This window comes from Halyomorpha halys, unplaced genomic scaffold, assembly GCF_000696795.3.
Source record: "Halyomorpha halys isolate HHAL.00 unplaced genomic scaffold, Hhal_1.1 Scaffold498.1, whole genome shotgun sequence".
Lineage (NCBI taxonomy): Eukaryota > Metazoa > Arthropoda > Insecta > Hemiptera > Pentatomidae > Halyomorpha > Halyomorpha halys.
In genome coordinates, this window is record NW_027113382.1 from 218,672 (window position 1) to 234,317 (window position 15,646).

Below are 15,646 nucleotides of genomic sequence, written 5' to 3' on the forward strand. Positions count from 1 at the left end.
TTTTTTTTTATTTGCCCCTAATCTTTAAAATAGCAAAAAACTTTGTTTAATCTCTTTTAGTAACATCAAATAATGTTATATAGTTAATATTATTAGTTAAAATATTGAAAAATTAATAGATATCATTTCATAAATTACAGGTTATATTGAAAACCGGCAAAAGAAAAATTCACAAAGCTGAAATGTGAGAGGTCGAGGAGAATGACTTGCTGGAAAGTTGCCTACTTACTTGTTGTGTTGGTGGTGCGCTTGGCCCAGCCTAGCTGCAATTTATGCAACCAAAAGTGCTATGACATCTCAACAGCTGATTCTAACTACATAATAGCTGACTCCAATGACATCACAACACCTAACTCCAATGTTAACGAGATATTAATCGAATGTGAAGAAGCTGACAACAATGTTTTGGTATCATTTATCGAAAAACATAACTTCACAAACCTACAAAGATTGACACTCAGAAGTCCAATATTGCTCACTTTAAATTTAACAAAATTTTACAATGTTTCGAACTTGAATCTTTCTGAGAACAACATTACCTATATAAATTTAAGTCAATTTCACAACATAAAATTTGTTAACCTCTCACACAACTCTATAAACAAATTCATTGATGTGATTTCCAACCTGACTCAACTGGACTTATCTTATAATCTGATAGAGGATTTGTCAGAAAACGTTTCAAAACTGAACAAATTATCACATTTGTATGTTCGAAATAATCAAATTAGCAGTATAACTAATTTTTCATCAACTTCCCTTAAGTTTTTGGATGCAAGTGAAAACAAGATTGAAAAATTAACAATAGGAAATAGCCCTAGTCTGAGACAATTAACACTGAGCAACAACTTAATTAAAACAATTCAACCAAAATTATACAATGTAATACCGAATCTTGAAATATTGAATTTATCATCCAATTTCTTAACAAAACTTGAAGATCACAGTTTTAATTTGACTAATTTATTACAACTCGATTTAAACAACAATGAAATATCTAGCCTGTCACAAAAATGTTTCTCAGGGTTAAGCAGGTTGCAAGTTTTGAACATTTCTTTGAATAGAATTCAAACAGTCTCACCAAGTACTTTTCAATATCTAAATGGTTTATTTCATTTAGTCGTTTCTGAAAACAAAGAGCTAAGTTCACAAGATTTTGGATTACTCCTTGCCACACGCCGCCTGAAAAGTGTCTATGCTTCGAAAACAAATCAAAACAAGATTCCTTCCAGTTTAACACGTTCTGTAAGATATTTAGTACTAAGTTTTAACAATATATCTCAAATCGAATGCGGTGATTTAGACAGTTATCCGCTTCTGAATAGTCTCAATCTTGCAAATAATATGATAAGTTATATCGAAGACGATGCTTTAGGAAGGCTCGAATTGCTAACTTCAATTAATTTAGACCACAATCACCTCGAAACAGTACCACACACATTGCCAAATAATTTAAAATACCTTTTCCTACAAAACAACAAGATTAAAAGCATTAATAATAACGACTTCACTGGTTTACAACAACTCGTTCAACTAGATTTGTCGTTCAATTTGATTTATGAGCTTAAAGATAGTTCGTTTTCCCAATTGTATGGGTTGGAAAAACTAAATTTATCAGGAAATTTCATCAACACATTCCCAATTAATTCCTTTAGTAATCTTCAAAACTTGAAAATTCTCGACCTAAGTTATTTATCAAATGTAACTGAATGCAATCAAGCACTTTGCTTTCCAGTTCCAGACCACAATCAATTACAAGAACTATATATGAAAAATAGTTCAGTTTTAGTTAATATATTTCTGAAAGACGTCGCAGCACAAAAAACTTTTGAACAGTTGTCGATATTAGATGTTTCAAACTCAAATATCACATTCATGAAGAGGGATTTTTCAACTTATTTATCGAGGTTAACCAAATTAAATATTCAAGGAAACAAGATCAACTGCTCTTCGATAGAACAAATTTTCGCTTGGTTTCATCTAAAAGAAGAGGAAAGATGTATATTCATAATAAGCGAAGATCACCCTGTGGATCAAAGTTTGAATACTACTACTACAACAATCAAACCTATTTTATTGAGCACGAAAGGAAAATCAAAAAAATTAGAACCAACGGAAATATCAACAACCACCACTGAAGATAAGGCGGTTACAAAGGAATACCAGAACTATGATAACAAAACTGACAATTATAATGCGGTCATGGACCCCGATCTGATTTCCAATGAACTTTGGTTCAAAAATGGAAGTCATGCCATAGTCGATGCATATTCTTCAGAAACACCAACATCTCATCCAGGTCTTTTTGTGCTTTTATTGTTACCGATTGCTGTAGTTTCAGCATGCCTGTTCCTAAATTATTCACGTATTAAACGAAATACAAATAATCCAATCAATATTGAAATGGATATAGAAATTTCAAATATATCGAGTGAACTATGGTGACCTCTACTTTCTCAAAATGAATGAGAAAACTGTAATTAACTTTTTGAAGAATACTTTGTTACCAACCAAATAAATGTACAAAATGAAATTTTTAATTATTATGTGCTAGTTTTATTTATGTGCTTATAAAAGTGATAGAAATTGGAACATACTCCGCCCCAATTTCATAAGGAATAAAGAGTATTCAAAATAAACAAAAATCAAAATAATTTAAAAATTAAAAATGAACATTGTTCGGCACCAACTTGCCAGATGTTAAATTAATATTGTAACAAGGTTAAGTTGATGGAAATGAAAGAGATATAAAATAAAACATAAAACTTTGTGATTGGATGACTTATTAAGTGGCCTTAGATAAAAAGAAATACCAATACGTAAGTCTTATGAGGATTTAGCAAACGAAAACAAAATTATAGTAGCAAATGAAAACCACTTCACTCCATTCAGCAGAATTTAGTATTAAAGGCTTATATGGTATCTCTGTAAATGGTTTGCTGCCTCTTTTATAATATTTTTTGTAGATAGCTTTTATTTTTTAATTTTTGTCAGCTGTAAAAAATGCAATCAAATTCATTTTAAAAGGTGTAGCAGTTAGTGTCTCTGACTATAAAATACACATATTTCATTTTCACAGCCCAAGAAAATTTTTTTATGATAGTGTTAGGTCTGAGATAGGCTTCACCAAGCCTTATGAAAATAGAACAGTAGGAAATTTATTAAATTCTGAAAACCGGACAAAGCAATAACACTCACATAAAAAAGTACGTAGTAAAAACTAATTCATAGTTATATCATACTTCATAAAGGTAAAGAAGTTTGAAGAAATCAAACTAAGTTGGTACTGACCTCATTAAAAACTTTATTTCTATCATGCATAGATAGATATATATGCAACAAATTATCAAATAACTATAATTTTAAACTGTCTTTTAACACTTTGACCACAATAGCCCTCCTGTAAAACTACGATTTCTCATTTTATTTTATTTTAATTTAAATAACCATTATATAATGTATAAAATGTTATATTTAGCCAAATAAAGTTGAAATATCTGATTTTTTAACCATGACAACACATTGTCGTCACCTGCTTATGCCACTGAATCTATGTATACAATCAGCTGATACATGAATTTTTTTAAAACTGAATTAGTGAATAAGGACTCTAGAAATTTATTGTATATCTCCACATTTTCTATAAAACATTTAGACAAGTGAAACAAACAATGTGTATAATACATTTGCATACTTTAAAAAATAAATTTGATAGTAAAAAAGATTTGAAGGAGTGTAAAAATCCTTAATGGCAGCTGAAACCAGAACGATCATATGTGGCGAAAGCTAGGTCTGAACTAAATACCATTCATGACAATTGTAAAAGGGAGGTGCTAGAGCTCTCACTGCTCCAAATGCAAGCTAGAAAAGTGACTTCCCCTGATGATACATTGTCGTACTCCCAAGCCACTACTGCTTGACGACCCTGTGTTGTAATCCGTGGTCAAAGTGTCAATATAGTAAACCCAAAAGATGATAACTCATCCAGATTCTACAAGTCATAGAATAACTCAACTTAATTATTTAGACCTTGGACAAACATCATTTAAAATTAATCAGATTGACCAATAAGGCAACTTTTTGATCTCGGAGTTAGACAAATAATTTCCAGTAACAGTGATCAAAATATTTAAAAAATAACCCATTATGAAAACATCTTAACATAGTCAAGGTTATTTCTCTGAACAACTTAGACATTTGATATGCAGTGTTTTAATGAGTTGTAAAAAGAGGACTGTCTGTAAAACTTTCAGGTAAAATTGACCCATAATTCTTATCTTATTGTTTTTCAAGTGCCTCGAAGCTTGCAATCATTCCAAAATAAGTTCCTGAAAATCATGGTAAATTTTTCCTAGATTATCGAATTGATAGATTTCACAAAAAAACAAATCACAAAACTCCACTCCCAGCTTCAAGTAATTAAAGAAGCAGTAACTTACGACATGGGAAATCTAACCACATCTCAAAGACTGAAGCCCAGGCAGAAACAAGATTTCCTGCTATAATCCCTAAATTAATTTATTTCTATTTTTATTGTTATTATCTTTTTCCTTCATTATTTTTCTCAAGTTTTTTTTTTCAGTAAAAGTCAATTATTTATTTTATCAATTATATAAATATTATTTGTTATTTTCTCTTTCATTCTTTAGTCACATAACTATTATCAGTTCTATAAAATTGATCTTTATTATTTACAATGGTGCAATAGTTACTAGTATACTCTCGTAAACTGTTTAAAAAAAAAAAATTAATAAAAACAAACAAAATGAACCAGAGAATTTCTTAACCAATTCCCACGGATCGCTCTTCGCTGCTTCTTTCAAAAATTGTCATCTAACAACTTTGGTCTACCTGGCACACGTCTGGTACAAGAGGAAGAATGAATCCAACTAGTGGACAGCCACTCAATAAAGAAAGCCTCATGTTCTAGGATTACATCAGAGCCAAGAAGACTATAACTGAGCCGCCTTTACCAATCACAGCCAGCCATGTAGCAGCACATATAACTGACTAATTTCATTATCGACTACTACACAAATCTTTATGTCTTTTAAGTCAGCAATGGCATCTGAGTACTCCCATTAGTAATCCGATTACTCCCAGTAGTTCATTTATATTTAAGCTAAGTAGCCACTTAGTTCTAGAAGTGTAGGGTTTATTAATATCATGGCCTGTCTCAGCACCCACATTCCCTCAACTGCTTGCCTGCTTTCATTCATATCCAATCAAGGACCTAGGTCTACCTGAATGAAATAAATCTGAAAAGCTGAAATTGCTGATGGAAAATTTTTCAAACTCTACAGCATCATTATACAAAGCACTGAACTTTGGGGTTCCAATATTAGTATCGTTATCGTGATTAAAGTCGGACACCATATAATGCTTCCAATGTACCTTTTTCATTTCCATTTTGAGTACAGAATGACTTATCAAAATGATTTTATTCTGTAAACAGGATTTAATACTCAGAACTAAAGCCAAATAAACTATTCGAAAATAAATATAAACAAAAACAGAAAGATAAACATTGTACCTATTTAGAAACCAGACAGAACTTTTTTTACAACTCAACATAATCATAATATAACACTGATAAAAACATCATAATCAGAAACTGCAGTTTTATACAATAGGAAACATATTTTTAAAATTAACTTTGCTTTTAAAACCTTTTTTGTTGAACATTCAAACATATTAAAACTTCAAATTTGATACCAAAGAGTTTTGGTTTTTATTAATAATTTTAGATTTTTCTCTGCTTGATTCAGAAAATTTGAAGTCTCTGGTCATAATGAAATTAAAATAATTAAAACTATGAATTTGAACAAAAGGTTCTCTTATCAATTTCCTGAATTTTATACTTCTTAAAATATCACCTTCTGAATAATTTAATATAGCAATATGTTGAATATGTGACTTAGTTTAAGAACAGTACACTTATGGATTCTGAACATTCAAATTAAATTTATTTATAAAATATTTATTGAATTATTTCCAGGCAAATCAGTGATTTAATGTACTTGTGTTTACAAGTTTCGATATATAGTGAAACCTCTCGTTAATGGACACCTCTCTCCAACGAACCTACCTACTAAAAGATAATTTTAAAAATTTCCTGCACTCAAACAAATGCAGATAGCTAAGCATTCATCACAGAAAGATAAATTTATACCTATTTATTGAAGAGAGAAATGGAAAGGTACTTTTGAATAAAATAATATGTTCAAATAAATTGAATAAAATTATGTAATTTTCTATGAAGTGTTTACAGTTCATTTTCTCACCTCTGAGATTTTCATAGAAATTACTTTTCCTCTAGCTCATAATTTTTTTCTAAAAATCCAATATGACTGTCGTTTTTGTTCTATCAAAGTACCTAATGAATAGTAAAAATAAGTGGAAAATTAGGCTGGCGTTATTTGCCACTGAGTTGGAATGTCTCATCGATATCTATGAACTAGTTACGCTGCAGTGAGTATTGAAGTTTAGAGCTCTCTCTAAAAGAATGAAAGTGGTCATCTAAAAACCATTGTAAGGCCAGTGGTTATCTATGAATATGAAACACGGGCCTTGACAAGAAAAGCAGAACGGACACTCAACTCCTGGGAGAGAAATGTACTGAAAATGATATGTGGAGGAGTCTCAGAGAATGGGATTTGAAGAAGGAATGAGGAGCTGATGCAACTGTTTTGGTAACCCAACATCATAGCAATAGAGTACACAGCTTGAATAAGATGGGACATGTAGAGAGGATGCCTGATCAATGATACCAAAGAAGATGCTATATAGGAAACCGGATGGAATACAAAAAAGAGGATGTTTCTGGATCAGATGGCGGGACAATGTGGAGAAGGATCTAAGGTAGTTGAATGTTCCAAGATGGAGAGGAGAGAGCAGGAGATCGTGGAGATTAATTGGCAATGGCGAAGGAGGCCCGGGTTCTAGTAGGCAGTATTGTGCCATAATAATAATATATTAATAACTGAGACAAAGATGTCGGAGAAAAAAAACAAACCACATGTTTCAGTGTGACACAAATCTGTTGGACTTATGGTTCTCTATTGCAGAGAGGTTTCACTATAATAAACAAATTATAATATTAAATTTCTATTGTGAATAACACAAGGAAATGAAAATGTCAAAATATATAACCTTTGATCTTGTCTAATAATACTCATGATTTGTTAAAATGAAACTTCTTCAACAAGAGTATTATTTACAAAGAATGATTAGAAATGATTATTTTAGCATGTTACTGATAATTGACGATAAAAGGTTTTCAAGTTTAAAGTGCTCCTTAATATTTCTGAATATTGAATTGCATCTTATGAATATTTAATATAGATTCAACTTGGCAAGACAATCACAATTAACATAAACCACTCATGGCTCGTCATTTAGGTGTATCATTAATTGTAGAAGTTTAATATAATGCATGTAACATTTATTTACTATCTTTATAACTTTACTGACAATAAGTGAAACACTTAAATGAAAATGTATATGTTTAAATTTATAAATAAAAATCAAAAATATTCCAAGCTAAAATTAAGGAATATAAAGTGTCTGATAATTGAGAAAAATCTGGATAGTATACAAATTAAAAACAAAATATTTCATTAGATTTATTATTATTTATTTTAATTTTAAATTATACTAATGTAAATAGTAAAAAGCAGCAGTGCCAAAAAATGATATGTAAATATAATATTTATAAGAAAAATAATTTTAGAATTTTTCTATACTTTAAATGTACATATTTGTGGTTATTATGTATCATATTTTCAAATTTAAAATTAAATGTGAATGCCATTATGTTTGTCAGTTTTTTTTTTTTTTTATTAAACTTTATAACTATACCTGTAACATCCAAGTCCGCAAGAAAAACCTCCTTGAAACAGTTTATTTCCTCTTCTTGTGACATATCATTACGTCCAAAGCAGTCATTTTCAGGCCACACTTCTCTTTAAATAAATATTAACAAATGTAAATAATACTTAAAAGATCTTATTAAAGAGAGAAAAAAATACTAAAAAGAGATAAATTATACCATATTACTGAAAAGTTCGGAATATAGAAAGTATTAGGAAAAATGGTGTACAAAAATCCAACAGTTTTAGTTATAAGTTTTTTAAAAAATTGTTTTATTTTTGTACAACCTCAGTAATGCTTAGTGATGATTTAATTTGTTAAAACTATAAGATTGTTCACTTATAAGTGAAAAAAAAATATAAAATACTTTTAGTATGGATTTATTTAAAATATGATAAAAAAATGAGTTCACCAACAAACTTTGTTTAATATATATTTCTACAATTAATTAACATGTTGCTTTTAATTCTTGACCTAGGCTTATTACAGTGTTTTGCGATACTATAGTATTTGGATTAAGGGGATCTCAAAACATGTATTTCTGTCGAAATCTTAAACTTGAAAAATTTTTCATAATTGCAATACTCCCCCTTACTATATATTTCATATATTGTTACGGTTGTCATGGTAAAATAAAACACAAGTGATATCTGCACAGATAAGGGTATTGTTTTGAGAAGGTTATGGTTTGTTTTTTTGAACACTTTACAATTGTTCAATATGAAGTGGTTATAGTTTATCAGGCCCTGTGTCTTTATTGTTTGTATTGAAATACCACCATAATCAAAATGTTATCGTTTATGTTTTGTTTTTCTAAATTATGGTGTTCTACTTCAATGGGTGGTCATTAACACTTGAAGTGGGGATATAGTGCAGTGCTGGCAGAACTTTTCTTCAGCACTTCCTGGATAGGAGATTTGGCAGAGGTTTTCTTCATACTTCTTGGGAAGGAGAGATGGTGGCCGAAAAGGAGATAACTGACAACTCTGTGTTTTGGCAGGAGTACACCTGAGGACTACGTGGGGTTTGAACTAAAGTTTTTTTTTGTTTGATGAAATATTCTTTTTTTCCCCTCTTTCCATTTAGTGTACATATATATTTTTTTATTATTAAACATTTGTTTATATAGCTCTGCTGGTTCTTTCTAATACATATAAACTGCTTTCAACTTGTTAATTTCCTTATATTTTTTGTTGTTTACTTAATATTACGTTTATCACAGGTGGTTAGATATCAACCCTATGTTTTCTGTTTTTCTACATGTAAAGGTATTCGCCAGTGGTCATTGTTCGATAATTCTTAATACAGGTATAGATAATTGTTTACACAATATGGTAGCTATATCGTGGGCATATTGGAGCCATCGTTTTAAGGTTTTCGTTAATTCCAAGGGAAAAAAATAACGTGGTGCCTAAGGAGCTATTTATTCTTTATTGTTTTTTTTTCTTTTTTCCCCTTTTGTGATTATCTCTTTTATTTTAACTCACCCCCTTATCCCCTGAGCGTGGGCAAATATAAACAATAAAAATATAACTAAAGATAAATCAAAATTTGCAGTTATAGTATTCAAATATATAGTGAAAGCAGAAATCTCTTGCCTACAATTTCATGTCATACAGATTAGATTTGGAATAGGTTTTAAAATTATTTTGATTTTTCCACACAAATTTTCAGACCAACATGAAATATAATAATAAATATTAACCAATAATACCTTGATGCTTTCATAAGAGCCACAGCTTCTTCACAGTCACCTGATTTCAGAAGTATTTGTATACGCTTCATTGCATCAACTCTAAACAAACAAAATTAAGAGAAATAATCAACAATCATAGTTAAGAGTTATTTTAAAATAAGAAACAATATTAAGAATTTCAATTCTGTTTATACACTAACACTTATATAAGATACCTACTGGTTCCTGTAATAATTTAAAAATCTGATGTTTTAAAAAATGAAGAAATAAAAGATGCGGATTAAGACATGTAGAGCAGGGATATTTTTTGTTTATAAAGTAATTTTTACAAATTTTTAACTAATATTTAAATAATGATTATACGATAGATTTTTATTATATTTTTTCAAATTTATAGGACCCTAATGATGGAGGAGTATTTCAAAACATCAGTAAATTTTACATATTTTTAGAATAAAGGAAAAGTGGAAAGGAAAAAAAAATCACTAAATATTTATATTATTAAATTTCAAATGATATAAAAATATTATCTATGTTAAGGAAAACAAAAGGACAAAAGCTAAAGCTAAGCAGGTGTTTTGGCTCTTTTTCATCTCATCAAAGGTTTTCGGATATCAATCATATGCTCCCAACATTCATAGAGCAGAGCAATTTAAATTTAAGTCAACAACAAAATTTAAACTAAAAATTTATGGACAAATATTTAACACAAAGAAAATATTTTTTTTTAAAAATTAGAAAATACATCAGAGAAGATGGTTGGGGAGGAGCAAGTGTGGTCAGGGTCAGGAGGTTTCCGGTTTAGGTAAAGATACAGAAATGAATAAAACTTATTTATTTATGCCAATGTTTAGACCTAAATTTCAGGCCTTCATCAGGGCTGAAAGAACAAAATAAGATAACAACCTTAATTCAAAGAAATGTCCAAATAATAACAAACAAACTTGGAAATATACATAACAATAAATTAAGTAGATAGTAGTTGATACTAGTAGAAGATAAAATATAATATTGTAGAGGTAAGAATTATACAATATAAATTATAAAAAGAAAATGTGTGGAAGAAAATGTAAATGTGTAATTGAATTAACATTATAAAATATGTTAGTAAAGTGTAAAAATAATGAAAACAATTTACATAAACATAGTGAAATGTGTGAAATAAAATTATGTTGATTTAAATTGTTTTCATTATAATAAATAAGTTAAGAAAGCCAATGTGAACTGCTGTAACATACTCACTTTATTGGGTTCGGTACATCTCTTTATATACATGCAATCAGCTGATCTCCTCAGTCAGCTGACTAAGGCTGTAACTTACATATATATATTTCATACATATCATATAATGTTACTTTTCCAATATTATATTTTATTTTACGTTAGTATTAAGACAATATATCTATGTTGTTGTTTTTTTTTTCCACATTAGAGGGAAATTGTTTGTTTTGTTAGGTGTACGAATGTCATTATTTTTGTTATTAACTTTACTTTTGGGGCCGCCCATAGCTCAGTGGTTAAGACACAGTCTTACCAATTTGATGTCTATTGGCGGTGCCGGTTCGAATCCAGCCTGGGACATTGACTTTTTTCATTGAGTGGTGGTTCCACAAAATGAAGAACTTTTACCCCCAACCATGGGTAGGCAGTATAGGACTCCAATGGGAGTCTTGGCCGAAAAAAAAAAAAAAAAATCTTTACTTTTCTCTGTTACTAAGAATTAATATTTTTATCATAATTTTTTTAAATTATAACATTGTATATAGTTAGGGGTGTCCTTTGTACAAGACTTTATCCCCCACCCCCCAAAACCAACTGTTAAAAAAAAAATGTAACTGTTAAATCAAACATGTAAGTCCCACCATCCGATCTGGTAATAAATAAAAATCTGGTATTGAATAAATAAATACAAAACCTACTATCTACTTCATTTATTGTTATGTATATTTCCAAGTTTGTTTGTCATACTTTTTTTTAAATTTTTACTTTTCTCTGAATCAATGATGTAAGTTTGTTTTGTTTTTTTCAGCCTTGAAATTTAGGTTAAAATGTCGACACAAATAAATAAGTTTTATTTATTCGGGTATTTTTACTGACCGCACTCCTGACCATCTTCTCCTCCTATCAATCTACAGTCAACTATTAATAATCAGTACATATTTTAGTTTTAATTAAATTATATCAATATAAAAACTCAGTATATAAACTCATCAGTTTAATAATAATTAACATAGCTGAAGACAAACAATGTAAAAAACAAATCATACACACTTCTGTTCCTCTATGTCTTTATCTGAAGTTGCATCGAATGGAATAACTTCTTTGGTAATCGGAGATGTGAAAACTTTTTCCAATTTGGATTCCATGAGCGGCCATAATGCATCGTTCTCAGGTACCGGCTTTTTTTGTTTTTCTGAAAATAAATAAAACATTTGGAGTGTTTAATACCAAAAATAATTATAAAACCCCGAAAGGCCCAGTTACACATTGACAGTTTTCTGTCATGACACTACTATCACACTGCTTGTTTATACAGTTACAATAAATTCGACCTCATAGAACAAGATCCTAAGAGGAGAAAAAAGTCAGTTATTTCACCCCATTTTTTGTTACTTAAATGGAAACTATGTATAATTAATAGTCAAAATTGATGAAATTGCCAAGTATAGATAGGGGGAATAAAAAATGGCAGCTATTTCAAAATCCTAAAAAAAGTAATTTTTCATTCCGAGCTCCATATCATTAAAACTATCAACAACATTTGAAAACCTAATAAAACAGCATTTAAAGTAGAGTAAATTTAATAAAATATGAACTGTAACAGAGCTATATATGTTCAATTTTTCACAATATAGTTTTAATTAATTGTTTTTAAAAGCAACATTTCATTAAAATGTACTGAATAATCAGTAGTTAGTGAAATCATAGTGGGAAATATATATCTCAGGAACGATGAGACATAGAGATTTCTATTAGTACTCAAATAAATGTCTTTACTCATTCAATTTGTTATGAAGTAATTTATGACATTTATCTTTGTGGGAGTAATATTTTTCATTATATTTGCGAAAATAACTTTCTAGTTGTTCCGACAAAATTTTCTATACAAAATTCATATTCAATGAATTTCATGATTTACACAATAGTAGTGGCTATGAAAGTTGCTGCCATGGGTGTAACCATCATCATAGATATAGCCTTTAAGTAAAAAAAAAAAAAAATCTTACTGTTTTTCTTAGATTTTTTCTTTCTGCTGGTTAAATGTTTTTGAACAATAATTTTCTTATTTTGGCAGAAGTTGCTGAGAAGCTTTAAGAAAATGTGGATTGTTTCCAACAAATCAATTAAATATTGGCTAAAAAAAAACAAAAGGTAGAAAAGAATTAATAAAACAAAACCAATAAATAAATACAAATAAATAAAATATTAAGTGACTTACTGAGAGTATTTTGTTTTCTTGTAAGTGTTTATCAGAGTCAATAGCATCTCTCTGTACTCTACTACATAAAAAACATTACTTTTTATAACTTTTGAAGATTCTCTAACTGCTTCTTCGGAACTACCATCCATTGCGATCAAGTTTTGTAGCAGTTCCTGGAAAAAAGAAAGAAATAAGTTCAAACAGTTCTTTTTTCAGACATAAGCCTGCATTTGTTTGGATTAAGAAGACTATCTTATGATAAGATCGTCATGGTTACAACCCTTATTTATGAATGAACCATTGATAAATAAATATCGTAACCCTGGCAATGTTGGCTTTAAGTTTCAACTATAGCTAATTTTTGCCCATCTCTGACTAAAATACTAAGAGGTCTAACACAACGATAGAGCTCACTGTAATGTTAAGATGGATCCAGAAGCTCAAGTGAGCAGTCAAATAATGCCTTTCCTTTTAATCCTAAAATTTTGATCTGTACTAACTATATTACCCACAAAAAAATAATTTAAAAACATATAACTCATATTATATACTGAAATTGGAAAGAGTGAAACCCTACACTCCCACCCTCAGTGGTAGCCTTACTTATCTGAAGTACAAAACAGACAATTATAGCGAGTGGTTTGGTCGATGTATGACATGTCACTATCTCACAAGAGATCTCATCCTTCCTGGCCAGACCCGCCCCATAAACGCCCAGGAATGATGGTCCTATATCACTTCAAAAATATTTGCTTAAAACAAGAAGAAAAGACTGAAGATGGTTTAATCGAGCAATATTTAAAAAGTGCCTGAAATTAGAAAACTGCGTGAATTAAAATTACAATCAGAAATATCGTCTTTTCTTCTAACAAAAATAAAATGTGAAAATCATCAATGATCAATACTTTAAAAAAAAAATTTTGGAACCCTCCTTCTTTTAGGGTTTATTTTATACAATTTTAACAATAAATATACTTACACACTTGTTTTTAAATTATCTGTAATTGAAATTGAAATTAATTTTTAGGAAACAAACAAACATTTTATTAATATAACTCATAGTCTGACCATATCACCTCCTTGCATGACCGTTGGTCTAGTAACAGTAATTCCTTACAAAGTACTGAACTCCTGTCCCTCCATGGGTTGTAATGATACAGATTTATTTATATTTTTCTAAATATATAAAAAAACATAAATATTGGAGTTATATTATAAAAAGTGTTTTGGAAAGTAATTATCACAAAAGATTCATGTTGTTATATTGAGATCTTTTGGTATAACATTTAAGTATATAATACATTAAAATTATCCTTACCTTATAAGCTTTCAAAGCTATATGCATCCTAGTAGACCATAACGGTAGCTTCTTTTTATCAGTAACCATCATCTCATGCCAAGTTTCTAAATATTTCTGAACGAAATAAAAAGTCTCAACAGACATCGTTTCACTGTAATAAATAAAATCATAATCAGTATAAACATTTCATTAAAAGGAGAAATACATAAACCTTTTAAAATAAGGATTTTTACCTCACCAATTTTACTTGAAACTTATATTTACGATTAAATTCCATAAAAAATTTTAATGCGGTAAAGTAATACGATTCATCATTATTTTGACTCTTTCCTCTGACTAAGCAGTCCTGCAAAATAATGATATTTATTAAATAATAATAAATAAAAAGAAAATATTGTTGAATAATTATATTTTTACCTTGACGTGTCTCATTAATGGATTATAAGCGGCATTTAATATTTCAACACAAAACTGCTTTAAAATTAAACGGACGCTTAGAGCTGATCTTCTCTCAGAAGTTTCACATTTCAAAGGTAAACGATTTTTTGGAATTTTTTTTGGTTTCTGAAAAAAATCAAAAAATATATAAAAAAAGAAGTATGGAATCAACAGGTTATAAATATACATAATTGAGTCATTCATAAACTTATGGAATTAATTGGAGGTTTTCTTATCCAAAATCATTGGATATATCACATCATTTAATTAATATAATAAGAATTATTATTTTTTACATCAACATTGAATAAAGTACATCAATTAAATAAATCGTTATAACTACCTTTCCTGCATCCAAAGTAAAGCTATCCACCTTACTTAGGGGTTTGTGATAGATAACATCTTTATCGCTTGTGGACTTCATGTTTTTTATGACAAAAGTTCCTCCAAAATTTGAATGCCTACAACAATACGTACACTATACAATGTAGTGGACCATAAACCTGGATGATTAGAATTTTTTACTTAATACATAACAAAAAATAAATCGTAAGAGTATTTACAACAATAAAAAATCAATGTACAATAATCCAAGGCTAGGTTCCGGAGTGACTTGGGTTTTATGACTTTTTTTTTCTTTTTCTCTTGTGCATTTTTAATAAAAATACGATAAATGTATCCCTTTCCTTAAGGAAAAGTTCCATGAAGGCTTTGGAGAAAGAGATTTCAATGTGCGAGACCTCTGGTTCAGAGCTCACGGAACTATAACTACTAGGAGCTTCATGGGTTGATATTCAGGACGTAGCAAAGATGGCATAAAATATAATTCTTGACTCCCTGGGAATCACTCACCATCACATGATGAGGATAGGGATCATCCAGAGGAAAGGTGGCATGCATATATGTCATATTTTATTTA

At 29.5% G+C, this 15,646-nt stretch overlaps 2 protein-coding genes across 4 annotated transcripts in view; one reads left to right on the top strand and one right to left on the bottom strand.

Moving 5' to 3' along the window:
- LOC106683597 (pleckstrin homology domain-containing family G member 5) overlaps positions 1-3,707 on the top strand; it is an 84,831-nt gene extending 81,124 nt beyond the window's left edge. For 2 of the 3 annotated variants that reach the window (XM_014425162.2, XM_014425161.2), the window contains exon 2: positions 141-3,707. In XM_014425162.2, the coding sequence (XP_014280648.1) occupies positions 202-2,445 (2,244 nt within the window). In that variant the 5' untranslated portion in view covers positions 141-201 and the 3' untranslated portion in view covers positions 2,446-3,707. The remainder of the gene's footprint in view (positions 1-140) is intronic. The other variant, XM_014425167.2, reaches the window with a different exon arrangement.
- Positions 1-15,646, bottom strand: part of timeout (circadian regulator timeout) — a gene marked incomplete in the record, with an annotated part of 53,585 nt that overhangs the window by 25,570 nt on the left and 12,369 nt on the right. Inside the window, 9 exon segments of the mRNA XM_067050922.1 lie at positions 7,861-7,964; positions 9,587-9,667; positions 11,840-11,981; positions 12,796-12,923; positions 13,008-13,162; positions 14,308-14,440; positions 14,523-14,635; positions 14,707-14,853; positions 15,071-15,188. Coding sequence (XP_066907023.1) covers positions 7,861-7,964; positions 9,587-9,667; positions 11,840-11,981; positions 12,796-12,923; positions 13,008-13,162; positions 14,308-14,440; positions 14,523-14,635; positions 14,707-14,853; positions 15,071-15,188 — 1,121 coding nt within the window.